Below are 14,848 nucleotides of genomic sequence, written 5' to 3'. Positions count from 1 at the left end.
CAAATAAAGTCTGCCCCCCTCAGGAACAACCGTTTTGCTGTAGAGCAGCCACAACCTAAACACTTACTGAACGGTAGAGGGGTATTGGCGGGAGCCATCTTGCATAGGGCTTACAATCTCGTTGGCTTCCATCCATTCTTAGAGTCTTCCAAGAATAACTCTGCTAAAAGACTTTTGCACAAATCTATCAACATGATCAGTCGGAAATTAGTCGGAAGCATGGAGGTGCCTTTTTTGCAGATGGATATAATTTCAGCCCCTGCCCAGAAATAAGGGATGGGTATTCCTTCAATAATAGGGTTGAAGAATAACATTAGGTAGGGGTCCTAGACATCAATTTCTGTTACAAATAGATCCCCAGGAATGTTATTAATCACAGATGATTTATGGGGAATATTCTTTTTTATGGCCCTCCTTTTTTCCTGAATTGTAGTCATTGGTTAACTGGGTTTGACACTTGACCCCTATACGCCCAACTTTGCATGGCTCTTAGCCATGTTGGAGTTGCTGAAACACCCTGCGTCTCAGTATACAAGCTTGCAAAGTGTGTGTTCCAGATGTCAGCAGCAATGTTATTTTATTTTGTGGCAATACCCTTGGCAATCCCTCTGGACACAATATTCCAGAAGGAGCTGTGATCATTGCGTTTCGTGGGACTAGGCAGAACCTTCCATCTACCCTCGTCCCAATCCCTTTCGGCAATAGTGACTGTTTTTATGTAGGCAGCTCTCTTAGCTTTGATTTGAGTTCTACCCTGGGACTTGACAGAATTGATTAGTACGTGTTTGGCCATTCAACACTGCTTATTTAACCATGAAGGGAGATTACTTCTACCCCCCTTTTTTGTGACTTATAAATAGAATTTTCCCTACCAACTGGTAAAGGGATGTTAGCGTTTCCTGTGTACATGCTAGTGAACTCCATTTAATTCTGCGTCTATTTGTTGTCAATTGAAGCAGGCCATCAAATTGCTCACAACGGGTGGCTGTGAATTTACAAACTGGAATATTTAAGTTCTGGGTTAATATGTTGTGATCACTATCGTGCCTTACTACTATTATCATCTGAGTGACAAAAAGCCAAAGCCTGACATCACTAATATGCAATCAATTAAGCTGGTGCTCTGGATTCGGTTGAAGATGTGCTTCCCTTCCCTATCAGATGAGGTTCTCATTATAGGCAGGGAAAGTTTGATTTAGTGTTAGAGCGTTTATTTGTACAGCCAGTGGAGACCATTTCCTAATGGTGGTCAGGACCAGATCAGGGATATCACAGACCCAATCCTCCACCTGTGAAAGACTGTTTAGGATCACAAGTAGGGGCTGAAACTGGCAGATGAAATCTCCACCTACTATTTTGCGTGCCTCCACCATATGTGCAGCAAGCATAACCATGGATGGCAATTCCTGACCATTATTTGTAGTTTTTGAATACACATAAATGAAACCATCCAATTGAGAAGGTTACATGAGGCTTATCCAAAGAATATCATCTGATGGTGTCTCTACCTTCGTCACTGAACACCCAAGACGGGTATTTATCCAAGTGGCCGGGCCCCCCGAAGGACTGCCCCAGCCAATAACTGATGTCTCTTTACTGTACATGTAGAAAACAGCTCACTGCACTTTCTTAGTTAGCCATGAATCTCGAAAAAGGCAGATGTTGAATTGGTCAATGGTGCAGCCCAAGTCTACTTTGGTTGTGGCATATAGGCTAGCAGAAGGGTCAGCAGCTGATCTGCAATGATACTGGATTTGGGTCGCAACTTTGTCTTTTTGGCAGGCAGAAAAAGCATTACTCCCAATCCCTATACCTATAGACCCGAACCGATGTATTCTTTCAGTATTCCAACCCCCCATCCCTCCCATGGAAATACTCTGTATACTCATGTTGTCTGTAAGTCAGTGGACTCCCTCCAGTGTGGCAATCATGTTAGAGACAGGCCCTGTTATGCCAGTGTTGGCCATTAGAAGATGTCATTACAAGATTGGGCACTGAGGTGGTGGGATCAAAATGTTCCTTTTTTAAGCGCCTATGGGCAGAAGGAGAATATTTGAGCACCGCTCCCGACAATACCCATCTCCTACTAAGAGGGTTCGGACCAATTCAGGGTCTCTGAAGTTATTGATAATGCAATAGTCGGGGCGATCCTCCCAGCCTTTCCCAATTCACCAGATTCTATGTGTAAGCAGTATGTTTTGTGCCAGTGAGGCTGGAAATTTTTTAATCCTCATAAGTCAATTCAGGCATTTATTGGTCACTTCCTCCTGGGTTTCCCTCGGTCCTTCATGTATTTCTGGAACACTGGACATAATTGCCACGTATGGAGAGGATGCTGGTTGGTTAATAATCGGGATGAGTGTCACGATTGACTCGGCCTACCAACCTGTGACTCCCATAACATTTTTCCCTTAGCCTGGGATGTTTGTCTGACACTCAGCCGGAGCCTAGGCAGAAGTTGGTGGATTAGATCCTAGTATTATAGGGGGTATAATCGGGGGCACAACCAGGAGGTAGTCCCTATGATCATAGCCCTGTACATTCCTCCCAGAGGGAGAGGCGGAATTATTTGAGGCAACACAAACACCTCCTGTTGCCCCTTGTAGTTGAAATGTAGTCCTTAAATTGTCCATGCAGGTTTGCTCAAATATTGATATGGGCCAATATATATTGGTATAAGTTCCAAATTTAGATTCGTTTTTACATTCTCAATTATCTCCCCTGCTCTCTGCACCACGAAGCCTGGTTGTGAGTTGGTACCCCTTCCAATCAGACTAGTATCTGTAGTTGAACGTATGGTTGGTACTGGAATAACAGGTGGTTTTCCTGCATGCTAACCTGCCTGGATATGCTTGCTCCAGACAAGCCTTCGCACTTTCCTTGCATTTTTTAAGTTTTCTGCACAGCTAGAGGAGTGCGGAATACAATTAACTGCATCAAACAAAAGGTCAATTACCCTGTTAGCTGCATTAATCACACTTGCTCATCCTTTGGGGTGGCAGTAACAGTAATGTAATCAGACGGATTCATCAATGTTTGCGAAGGGGTCCCTATGTCCAAAGAAAGAAGCCTCTCTGCCAACTCTATTTCCATTGTCACAACCCGCATCGGCTCTGTAGCATTCAGTCCACTGATGTAGATTGGGAGAGGGTGGCAAACTGATGCCCTCCAGCACATTTCCACTTTCTCATTGGTGCCTTGCTGTAGTGCACACAGTTTGTAACAAGTATGACAGTTGCTTAGGATCCGGAATGTCTAGCAGGATCCTTGCTGGATGGTAGTGCACTCAAACAGAGACACTGCATTATGTAGTGGTCACCACTCGATAGTCCCTCCAATCACTAGATGAGCTCAGCTAAATGTAGGCAAGATAAATAATGAAGATGGTACACTTACTGTACACTCAAGAGGAAAACGTTGGAGGGGTTGGCTCAACCCGACCTCATTAATCCAGGGATGGGCCTTCTGCCTTCCCACGGCCCACATGCATCCTGGGCTGCAGGACTGAGGCACTCCTTATAATGGTCTAATAGGTCATAGCTGACGGCGCAAAGGGTGTTGTGGGACTCTGAGTCCCCAGCGGCAGAAGGCAGGTCTGCGGCAGCTCACCCCTGATGTTTGCTGTCATCTGAATCCTTGCCAATAGCCTCTAGTGATGATGGCTCACACAAAACTGATTAGGGTCTTACCCCGAGCAGAGATAGTGGCCTGATACAGGTTAAAGTGCAGACCCCCTGCGAAATTTCGGTTTTCCTTGCCCTGCATGCACTTCAGAAATGTCTGAGGGCACCACAACCAGATGAAAGCACACGTAGTGCAGATGTGCACTCGATGACTCACCAGAGAGGAGAAAAGGCAAGCTGGACATGAATCCATAATATTCTGTCAAGAACTACCCAAACTGAAAACAGAAGAGACATATATGAACATATTTGTTTCAAACAAAAACTGATAATGGCTCCTTGACTTAGCAGTGAGAAATACAGGATCCAGTAAAAAAAAAAATTTGCACACTTCTACATTGGTAGGATGCATATCTGCATGTCTGGAACCCAAGCGTAATGCTTTGTTAAACTGCTGGAACCCCTCAGCACCCTACGCAAAAAAGCCAACAATCCCTTCCATCTATATGCAGATGACACCCAGATCTACCTGGAAACCTCCTCCATTGATGACATTGAAAGACTCAACAAGACTCTCAGAGAAGTCCAACATTGGCTAACAACAAACCACCTTAAACTCAATCCAGAGAAAACTGAAATCTTCCTCATCTCCAACAAAGAAGAAAACCCTCAAATCGTTGAATGGCTAAAAGCCATGCCCTCAATGGTAATGTCACCCAGGCTAACTCTGTCAAATCACTAGGAATCACCCTAGGCCCAGAAGTGAACATGGCCAAAAATATTAAGATCTCCGCGAAGAGTGCCTTCCTCAATCTGAAGCTTCTCAATAGAATTAAAACCTTCATCCCACCCAAGGACCTCAAACAAGCCACCCAATCACTGGTGCTATCTAGACTAGACTATGGGAATGCAGTCCTCACCTTATACTAAATAGACATTTGAAATAATTGTAAAGGTGTCATGGTTTATTCTTTTGCGGTACTTTGCCACGGTTAGATTGGAAGTACTGCGAACCTGCTTTTTTGCCTAAAAAAGCCCCCAGGTATGTATGTTTCTTGTGTATCTCACTGTGTGTACTGTGGGCCACAGGCTTGTGTCCCACCTTGTATAATTGTTGAACATTTTCTATATATAAACATCTAAGCCTTGCCCGGCTGGGCAAGACTTTTTCAAAATAGAGTACGATTGTGTCTATTTTTCATCAATTTTCCTTTACTTTACCTTTCTATGGACCGCTGTTGTTTATAGAGTCCTCACCGGTACAGCACAATCCCGCCTAGCTCTCCTCAAAATAACTCTCAATGCGGCTGCCAGAATGGTCACCGGAGTTAAGAAATATGACCACTTATCACCCGCACTCGGAGAACTAAAATGGCTCTCAGTCAAAATGGGCGCCAGCTTTAGAACTGCCTGCCTCACACACAAAGCCTTCCACACAGGGAAAACGGAATACCAGGCCTCCTAACTCAAGAAAGACAGTTAGACAAACTTCAGGAGCTCCAACACCCTGCTACTCATCCCTATGAAAACACGCAAACAAAAAAACTGCTACACAATCCTTCCCTGGAAACGCTCCCAAAATCTGGAACTCCATCCCAGCTGATATCAGGACTATCCCTTCCTTTGTAAAATTCAAAAGACTCATAAAAGACCTCTCCCTTAACTGTGCCTTCCTGAACCGAGAACCGCTGCCGAAACGCACAAGCCTACACTCTGCAGCCCCCTGACAATGTTCCACCACAACCTCCCTCTTCCCCCCTCCCCGACCCCTTCCTTGTTCCCTCCTCCCTGATTGAGGTTTAGCCCAGGACATTGTGCACTCATCGAGGCTATCTCAGGACTTCCCTTCCTCAACGTTGCACAGCACACCGGGTCTTCCGAACTAATATGTATACCTCTGCCTTTTTGAGTGATTCCTGCTTTAAATCTGTAAAGCGCTCCGATACCCTTGGGTCTGGCCAGCGCTATAGAAAACCTCTTAATAAATAAATAATATTAATGCTATGAGAAGCAGTTTCCCTTCTCAGTGTGCTCGAGTTGCGTAAACGAGAAAGCCAGTGCCTGGAAGTAGCATCCTATTTGTATATCAACTATGTGGAACCTATTGTATTATGTAGCCTACTTGTTTCCAATGGGAAATACTTTAAGAACTAACCACAGCTGTCGCATCTGGTTCCTAGAACTTAACTTGATCTCATGCAACCAGACTGTCAACAAAGAAAATATTGTGGGGACCATGGAAGAGGGAAGCATTCTGAATCACAGGTCCAAAATAAGAATGGAGTTTAGATAATGGAAAATAATACATTATAAGAAACAATTATTTGATGTAATATTTACATTAAGGTGACACATTAATAGTGTACAGAGACACATACAAATACTAACTTGGAATAAACTGACCCGAACACCCAAATTTATATTTGCCTTCCTGCTGCAGAAATGCAAACGGACAAGTATTGGCAAGGCCAAAAGTTCTCACCTATGGAAGACCTATTGGTCTAAAATAATAATTAGACGGATAACGGAGGGTCGTCGGAACAGGCTGGGGACAACCACACCAAAACAAAGTGGGTGGGAGGGTTGGACGGCAACCATATGGACAATGGCGAGTGGATGGGAGGGTCAGAGGGCAATGACAGCGATCTGTGGGTGAGAGGGTTGAGGGCAACGACATGGACAACAGAGAGTGGGTGGGAGGGGCAGGGACACGAACAGACAATGGAAAGTGGGTGGGAGCAACCACATGGACAGCAGAGAATGGGTGGTAGGCACAGGGCATCAATGAGTCCAACGGTGGGACTGTGGGAGAACCATGGAGAGGGGTCAGTGCACAAGAGAGACAAGTGAAAAACATGCATTCTTATAGAGTGCTGTAACATTATAGCGCCTGAAAAAAATAACAGTGGAAATACACAAGTAATGCATCCATGTTCAAAGGGAGGGACAAAGAGGAAGAAAGCCTACAGAAGTGGACGAACAAGAAGCAAACCCATGAGAAAAATAATGAAGACAACCAATGATAACCAACCTTAGCGACCTCTAAGCCCCCTGGAAGGTAACAAGAGAGAGCGCATGCGCGGTCTTGGGCGAGACTACTAATGGGTGTCAAAATAAAAGACTTATAAAAAATATAAACAAAAACCCAATTTTAGGAATCCTTTTATTCTTCATTTTGAAGAGAAGTGGTGGCATGCATGCAATGCACCCGGTGTGATATTGTTGGTTGGTGTCAAGCAGACAGGTGGAGTTTAAGCGTTACACATTGATGCCCGCTTCAATCAGTGATAACAGAACCCTCCAAAGTGACAGTGCTCCCCACTAGTGATATAATTAAAGTCATACCTGGCACAACAAGCCACAAACTTGTGCTGTAAACAACTTCTCTCTCATGGCATCAAGGAAAGCTACAAAAAACATGTTATGCACAGAAATGTCAGTAAATCTCACAAATCCTTCAAATAATTCAAACAGGAGAAAACTAATTGTACAAGATCCACTATTTGCACTCTTACTGGGCGTTAATTCTTGTGATAGTTTAGGCAGTGCTGTTCACGGTAATACGGCATATGAACAGATTTATGAATTATGATACAATGTAACAGATACACCTAATGAGTGGGCCAATGATGCTGAAACAATTTTCAGTATAGGGGTGATGCCATCAATCTTACATCACTGCAACCCCTAGGGTTTCTTAAAAACCCAAGAATCATATAAAGAACAAGTGTCGCAAATGACCCACGCCCATTTACCAGGAGACTGGTGAAAGTGTAGCATGGAGCATTTTGGAGCACACTGTCACAAGTATATTACTAAGGGATGTTGTGGTAGCACACTCGTTTACAGACAGTACATTTTCTAACGAAATGACCACTAACTTTGCATAGAAATGCAGTTTTACTGGGAAAACTACACAGCGCTCAAACGATGATGCGTGGAAGTTTGTAAGATGCGTATCACCAAGTAAAGTATATTGATTTGCTATGATCCTATTGAAATATGTGTTCTCATCACCCTTCAGAATTTGAAAGTAATTTGTGCTTACCTGTTTATTTTGAAATATTTGTACAGTTCATGTATAGGTATTTACATTTTATGTGGCGTTAGAAGAAAACCACATCCTATAGCCTTTCCTTTCCCACCAGCAAGCTTGTAATAATTCACTTTACAAAATTCTCACACTTTGCAGTAAGAAAAGTAAACACCAATTTACATATTAAAAGAATAAGCAACTTGTCAGAAGACTAGAGACTGACATTTCACCTCATTCTTGGAACAGACCGCAAATGTAACTAGATAAAAACAAAATTTAAAGTCACCTTTAATACTCATTCACATGCGGGACGCCGGCATGGTGGTTATTTTGGGGATGCTGCTGCCCCAGAACGCCCCCCCAACACACATACACATACACCTACTGGAGTGAGCCTCACTCTGGGATTTCAGGAGAACAGGCTAAGTAAGGAGGTAATCGAAAAGCACATGTTTCAGTGCACCAGTGAATTAATGTCCCTAAACTCAAAATTATTTTTCATTCTGGGACCAATATATTTTAGGGGGCGCCATCCTAAACGAGATCACTGTGCAATTGGGACATACAGACGCTCCCATTTTTAAAGTACTGGGCATTTGGCTGCCACCTGCCCGAGTTTGAGCCCCAAAATTTGAGGTGGAGAAATGTCAAATAGAGACTTATTGCGTTCGGATAATGGTTTTATTACGGTTGTGGGTCATATAAAGAATTGCTTGCTTTTAATATTTCTCAAACATAGTTCCAGGGAGCATAGAAGCGCTTCATATTTTTATTGCAGCAGGAGCACCTCAGACTCGAATTGCAAATGAAAGGTGCGCATAATTTGAGCGTGTACGTGTTTTTTGTGTGTGTATGTGTTTTCCATGTGTCTGCCCGTTTTTCTCGAGTCCTGGCAGGTTAAAACCAGATTACGTTAACTAGGATGCGATAGCGTGGGGGTGTGAGAAAATACCGTTCGAAGTGGAACAAATGCCCCAGTTAATCTTTCATCAGACAAACTCGCATTAAGTTATACATACTGAATATATATTTGTGAAGGCAGGGGTATCCAACGCTCACGGAAGGTCAGATAAATGCCAATTTTTCAGGATATTCGCATGAACTAAACTCTGCCTTGAAGAGTCTCCTAAAACCAGCCCATTTGGACGAAACGCGGACTGGCCTGATTTAGACAGTTACAGTTCGGTAACAGAGATTGGAAGATTATTGTTCAAATCGATGGAACAATAGAGGAGGCCATCAAGGATACTAATAAAGTTATGTGAACTGTTTACATTGTCCAATACTTTCAATAACTGATCCGGTAAAGGGAACACTCAAAGACCTACCCATTTCAACATCGAGACCCCAAAACCCACCTACCCAATTTTAGTACATCCACCAAGCATAACTTCTCCACTCCTAGAAGCAATTGGACTTTGAGGTGTGGGCTGGACAAGAACAATGAAGTACATAAAAGAGTGATCAAATCTGAGGAAAGCTTAATACAGACTTGTGATCATCTGGCTTGAACAAAAGATGGAACGCTAGGTGAAGTCGCAATACAGTTGAAGCAGTTAAACAAATTGACTCAATCTTATTTTACATTAATCTTTTCTGATCTAAATAATCAAAATAAACACGTACTGGATATAAAAAAAACGGATGATCGTTCATGAATTATATCGATGGTTATCAAGAATACTTTTACAGTTTTTCCCATAACGTCACGCACTGGTAGACACCAAAGAGGTTGAATTTAGTGCACCAAGATTCGCCTGATAGACATATGGTTTTCACAATCATTAATGTTAATGCCTTTAGTCGTATAGTCCAAATAGTTTCAATAGACTGTTTAAGTTTTGCTCGTTGTTCATTCACATGGTTAACTAATTTAGATGGTGTAGAATGTATCCCTTTTTATTCTCTTCTTCTTCACTTGTTCACAGAGACCAATAAATAAATACATTTGGAATCTGTCATGCTCATAAATATCCAATAGTCTGTTGCCTCCTTTAAGTGTTAGGTCTTGTTAATTAATTTACTGATTACTCTCAACATACAATGGCAGAATAGCAGGTTTGGTTAGATTTAATTTATAACCAGAATATAGTGCATAGTCTGCAACTGAATCTTGCAGATTAGCCCATTACCCAGACTCATTCTAGAAAGAACATGAAAAAAATGAAATAAAAAAATATTAGTTTATTCATTTATGCCGCACACTTGTACCAGCTGGTATGACAGTGCCATACCTTACAACACAGTTTTAAATTTATGATTACAACGAGTTGAGGACAGGGTTAAACAAACTTTGAGAAACAGACAATCACATTTCATGCTCACAATTCAAGTTGTTGAAATGAATATGGAACTTAGTTTAGGACCACCTGAAGAGGTGAGCTTTGCACTACTTTTTTTAATGATATGTTTTTATTTATTCTAGCCATTCAAACATAGCACAATACTTTGAATCAGCGTTTCATTTAGTAAACAAAATATATAGAAGAGGTAACCCCTCAAGGATAATATACGAATTTGACAACAGATGAATACACATCCATAAAATTTGTATCGGTACATACAGTATTGTGCTGAGACATAATAGATCAGTCTTATCAAGAAAAAAAAATATCGTCATAACTTTAACTTGCTCCTCGCCCCCCTCCCGAGTCACATAAGGAAAGGTCTATCCTGCTACTTGTAGTACAGGCCAGATGATGAGTGTATGCAGGTAAGTCTACACTGCGCTCAGGGCATGAGAGGCCAGTGGACTCGTCGTCTCACTGGGATCGTCATCGCTATTGTTTTGTTGTACAGCCACTTTTGAGATAAGGCCCCATCATGCGGCAGCCTCCCTCCATCCATCTGAGAGTGGACATGGTTTGACTTCTTTGTTTAAACGGCACCACCGCCCATAATGGGGCGTAGGGTGCTCTTTTCACCGCAGTTTTAATTGCGAGTTCCCAAATTACAGACACATGTTTAATAATATATGGGAGGTTCTCTGGTACTCAGGATCCCATCATAAGAAGATCTGGGAGAGGGGTCGCCCGTGAGAACCCTCAAACAACTGCCTCTCCCAGTTGTCATTCTCATGTAGCCACTGGACGGCATGTTGCAACTGTGTCACCGTGTAATAAAAAGCCCGACCGAGGAACCTCCAATCCTCCCTGCTCCCATGTCCTTTGTAGTGTATCCAGTTTCACCCTATTCCTTTTAGACCCCCATAAAAGATCCACCAGAAGGCGATCAAGCTTATGGAAGTACGTCCATGGAATACGGCAAAGGGAGTTCTGCATAGTATATAAGCAAGGAGGGAGAATCACCATTTTGATTAAGGCCACTCGCCCCATCAGGGGTAAGGGTAAATCCTTCCAGAATTCGATCTATTTACGGATAGCCTCTACACACTTTCCCATATTGCGTTCCAGGTAGGACTCCTGTGTGTGCAACAGCTTAATCCCTAGATAGCATGTTGAGTCTCTAACCCAGGTCATCCCCACCCTGGGTAACTCACTCTGCTCCTTGCCCACCACTCCCCATTGTAAAACGTTTGGACTTCCCTGGTTAAGGCAAAGCCCTACCAATTTGCCAAAGCCTTTTAGCTCCATAAGGAGTTCAGGGACCACTTCCCTCGGACGCCTAAGGAATACCAAGGTATCATCAGCATACAGTGAAGCCACATGAGCTGTCTCTCCCAACCGAATTCCCCGGTGTGCCATCCTACATCTAAGGGAGGCCACTGAGGGCTCCATTGCAAGCGGGAAAAAGGAGCGGTGACAGAGGGCAACCCTGTTGTGTGCGTCTCCATAGTTCAAAGATAATGGATACCTGATTGCGAAGGCGGATCCGAGCCATTGGCTTATTTTATAACATTCTAAACCATCTCAAATATTCACCTCCCAGTCCCATCCGTCCAAGCACCATCGACATATAATCCCATTCAACAGAGTCAAAGGCCTGTCGAATATCCAGGATGCACAGAGCCCAGTCCTCCCCTCGCAGGTGCGGCGTGGGCCAGACATGTGCGAGTCTGCATAGATTATGCGTTGTATTCCGACCGGGAACAAACCCAGCCTGGTCCGAGTGGACCAATCGGGTCATGTATGGCAGGAGCCACGCCGCTAACACAGCACTCAGAATTTTCTCATCTATATTCAACAGAGAGATGGGCCTGTAGGAGCCTGGGGAGAGGGGATCCCTATCTGGTTTCAGAATCATTGTCACTAGCGCTTCCATCATGGTGGCAGGGAGGATCCCCTTATCTAGAGCCTCATTATACACCGCAAGCAAATAATCTAATAGTTGTGGGGAAAACTTTTTATAGAATTCAGCGGGGAGACAGTCACTCCCTGGGCACTTTTCTGGTTTTCATTTTTTGATCGCTGCTAATATTTCTCCCTTAGTGAGTGGCGCCCCTAGAGATTTAGCATCTTCATCCTCAGGTGTGGGAAATGTTATGTCCCTCAAAAAATCCTGCAATGTCTGCGGCCGAGTCCATGTCACAGTCGAGCATGTCTGACGTAAATGGGTAGCAAATTCCTGTATAATCGCACCCTGGGTATATACCTCATTTCCCATATTATTGCGAAGCTTCAATACCAGGGTCTGTACCGTCTCTGTGCAGATAAGTCTTGCCAAGAGCGCTCCTGATCTGTCCCCCTACATATTTAATCGTTGTCTGTAAGTGGTGTAATTATGTTTCTCTAATCGTGACCAAGCCTCAAGAAGGGCCCCCCGGAGTCACGTCCACTCTGTCATGTCCTCTGGAGTCTTATATAGCTTATTCTCTAGGGTCTGTAGACATCTAAATCATCAATATCAGCACGGAGGTGCTGCCAGGCCCCATAGGTAGTCCTCATGCAAACCCCCTTAACAACCTTTATTGCCTCCCATTCTGTACACCTAGCAGCTGTGGATCCCCAGTTTTTCCCAAAGTAATGACTAAGTGCCTTTGTCACGGTTTGCACATATGGGGTGTCCGTAAGGGCCTCAGCTCGAAGCTGCCACACCGGTATAGGTGGAAGTCCCGGTCCTTTGGATAGCGTCAACAGTAATGGCACATGGGCGGAGAGATATCTCAGTAATGGCCTGCGTGGCAGCGGACAGGCCCGCGGAAAGACAACAATGAACAATGCGGGAGAAGGTATGAGCTGCGAAGTATAACAAGAGATCTCCCTTTTTGTGGGATTACGTGCTTCCATTCTTCCTTAAGTTGCATACCATGAAGGATACCTGTGAGGGATCTCAGCATGCATGGTTTGGTAGGATCTCCAGGGAAGTTTCCCTATCCAGATTGCGATCAAATACAGAGTTAAAATCCCCCCAAAAACTTCAGCCCCTGAGTACGGGGTAGCCACCTTTAAGATTGTGGGGAAGAAATCGGGGCAGTCTAAGTTGGGGGCGTAAACATTGATAATACAGATTTCCCTCCCTTCCCAAACAGGATAACATATCGTCTGTCAGGGTCTAGGACATGTTGAAGGTGTTGGAACGGGACACTGGCACCACCCATATAAGTGCCCCTTGTGCAAAACCAGAATATGATGTGGTGTAGATCTGCCCCCTCCATCTCTTCCGTAGGCTCAGTAGTGTGTCCCCCCATACATGAGTTTCTTGCAATCCCGCTATTGCTATCCTATATCTCTTCAGGAAGGCGCGTATCCTTCGACGCTTATCTAGGCCAGCCATCCCCCGAATATTCCAGTTAAGGACTTTCAGTATTTGTGCTGCCATGACAATAGGACAGTAAGCATCTGCCATATGTGCCACTGAGGTCAGTGCGCCCATCTTGTTGCTTCCCCAGCCTGTGTATCCAAGTGTAGTCCCGTGTGACTATTGGTCCCTTCATAACAAAAACATCTTATAAGAAATTAATAAATTGGTATTCGCATCTCCCATTCCCTACGCCAAGCAATACATACCGCCCCAAAGCACCCTCTACCCCTCGCTCCCTTAGACATTCCAAGATCAGTATGTTCTGCTTAAGGCATTGACCAAAACATTCACTATCTGATATGTCAATAATTGTGTCTCCTAAACGTTGTGCAAGAGAACGGGTGATGCCGGGGCGCAAGATTTCTCTCAAGCTTCCCCAATGGCCCTGGTCTCTAGTGGGGGCATTGATGCTCCCGCAGCCACCCGTGTTCCCAGCAGACCAAACACGCCATTAGACCCCCAACCTATATCTAATAGAAAGGAAAGATAGGTCACACAGGAGAAACTCATTGGAGCAGTCCGAGGTATTGCTCCCTCCATCAAGAAACTAGAGACCTTCCATGGGACCATAATGTAACATTTCAAATCAGATATGTCAGATTGCCATCCTGTCAATAATACCATACATTACAGTATGTAATGTTCAGTGCATGTAGTTTATTTGTGGCCACTACTGGGTCTGTCGCCCCCCCGTTCGATGTCTGGAGTCGTGTCCGCGGAATCTAGAACCACCTCAGAGTCAGAGGCCTGCAATGTGCCATCATATCTAACCGTGATACGACCCAGGCTCATCGTTCTTTTTTGTGGTTTCTGACGCGTTGGTTGTCTCCGGGCCCTCGAGGACGTCAACGAGGACGGTGTCCCCATAGAACTCTTAGAAGGGACCAGATGTCTCCCATCCGGGGCTCTGGTTTCCATCCAGTCACTCGCTTCCCCTGCCGAAAAAAAGAACACTCGCCCCTTACTTTCCACTCTGGGTTTTGCCGGGAACATGAGGCTTTATTTTAAGTTCAAGTCTCGCAATCTCCTTTTCACTGTGATGAAGGTTTTCTGCTGTTCCTGAATCCTTTGGGTGTAGTTGGGGAATATTGCTATGGAGTGTCCCTCAAATAAATATTGTTTGCTGCTGCAGGAAAGTTGAACCAGAAGATCCCTATCCTGAAAGTTAAATAATTTTACAAGTATGGCACGAGGAGGTGTTCCAGGTCTGAGGGAGGGGGGAGGGGGGCAGCCAGCGCTCAGTGTTCCCGCTCCACACTAAAGAACTTTGACAAGTGTTTGGGAGCCATTTCTCGAGCAATACAGTCCTGCAGGAACAGACCCACATTCGGTCCTTCCGCTTTCTCCGGAAACCCCACAAATCTTAGGTTCCCTCTTCTGGAAAGAATTCTGAACCCTCCGCCCGGTCATCGAGCTTGATCATCTGGCGCTTCAACTCCACCACTGTCTCGCTAAGGTTCTTTACCTCTTTTTTGAAGGCCTCCGTGTC

At 44.3% G+C, this 14,848-nt stretch overlaps 1 protein-coding gene across 5 annotated transcripts in view; it reads right to left on the bottom strand.

Moving 5' to 3' along the window:
• The window catches only part of IRAG2 (inositol 1,4,5-triphosphate receptor associated 2), a 1,168,119-nt gene that overhangs the window by 494,710 nt on the left and 658,561 nt on the right, over nucleotides 1-14,848 (bottom strand). For all 5 annotated transcript variants that reach the window (XM_078674100.1, XM_078674103.1, XM_078674104.1 and 2 more), the window contains one exon: nucleotides 6,969-7,030. In XM_078674100.1, the coding sequence (XP_078530226.1) occupies nucleotides 6,969-7,030 (62 nt within the window). The remainder of the gene's footprint in view (nucleotides 1-6,968; nucleotides 7,031-14,848) is intronic.

Source organism: Lissotriton helveticus, chromosome 1_1 (assembly GCF_964261635.1).
Source record: "Lissotriton helveticus chromosome 1_1, aLisHel1.1, whole genome shotgun sequence".
NCBI classification, from domain to species: domain Eukaryota; kingdom Metazoa; phylum Chordata; class Amphibia; order Caudata; family Salamandridae; genus Lissotriton; species Lissotriton helveticus.
The sequence above is the reverse complement of the archived record's forward strand: the minus strand, read 5'-3'. Positions and strand labels throughout refer to the sequence as shown.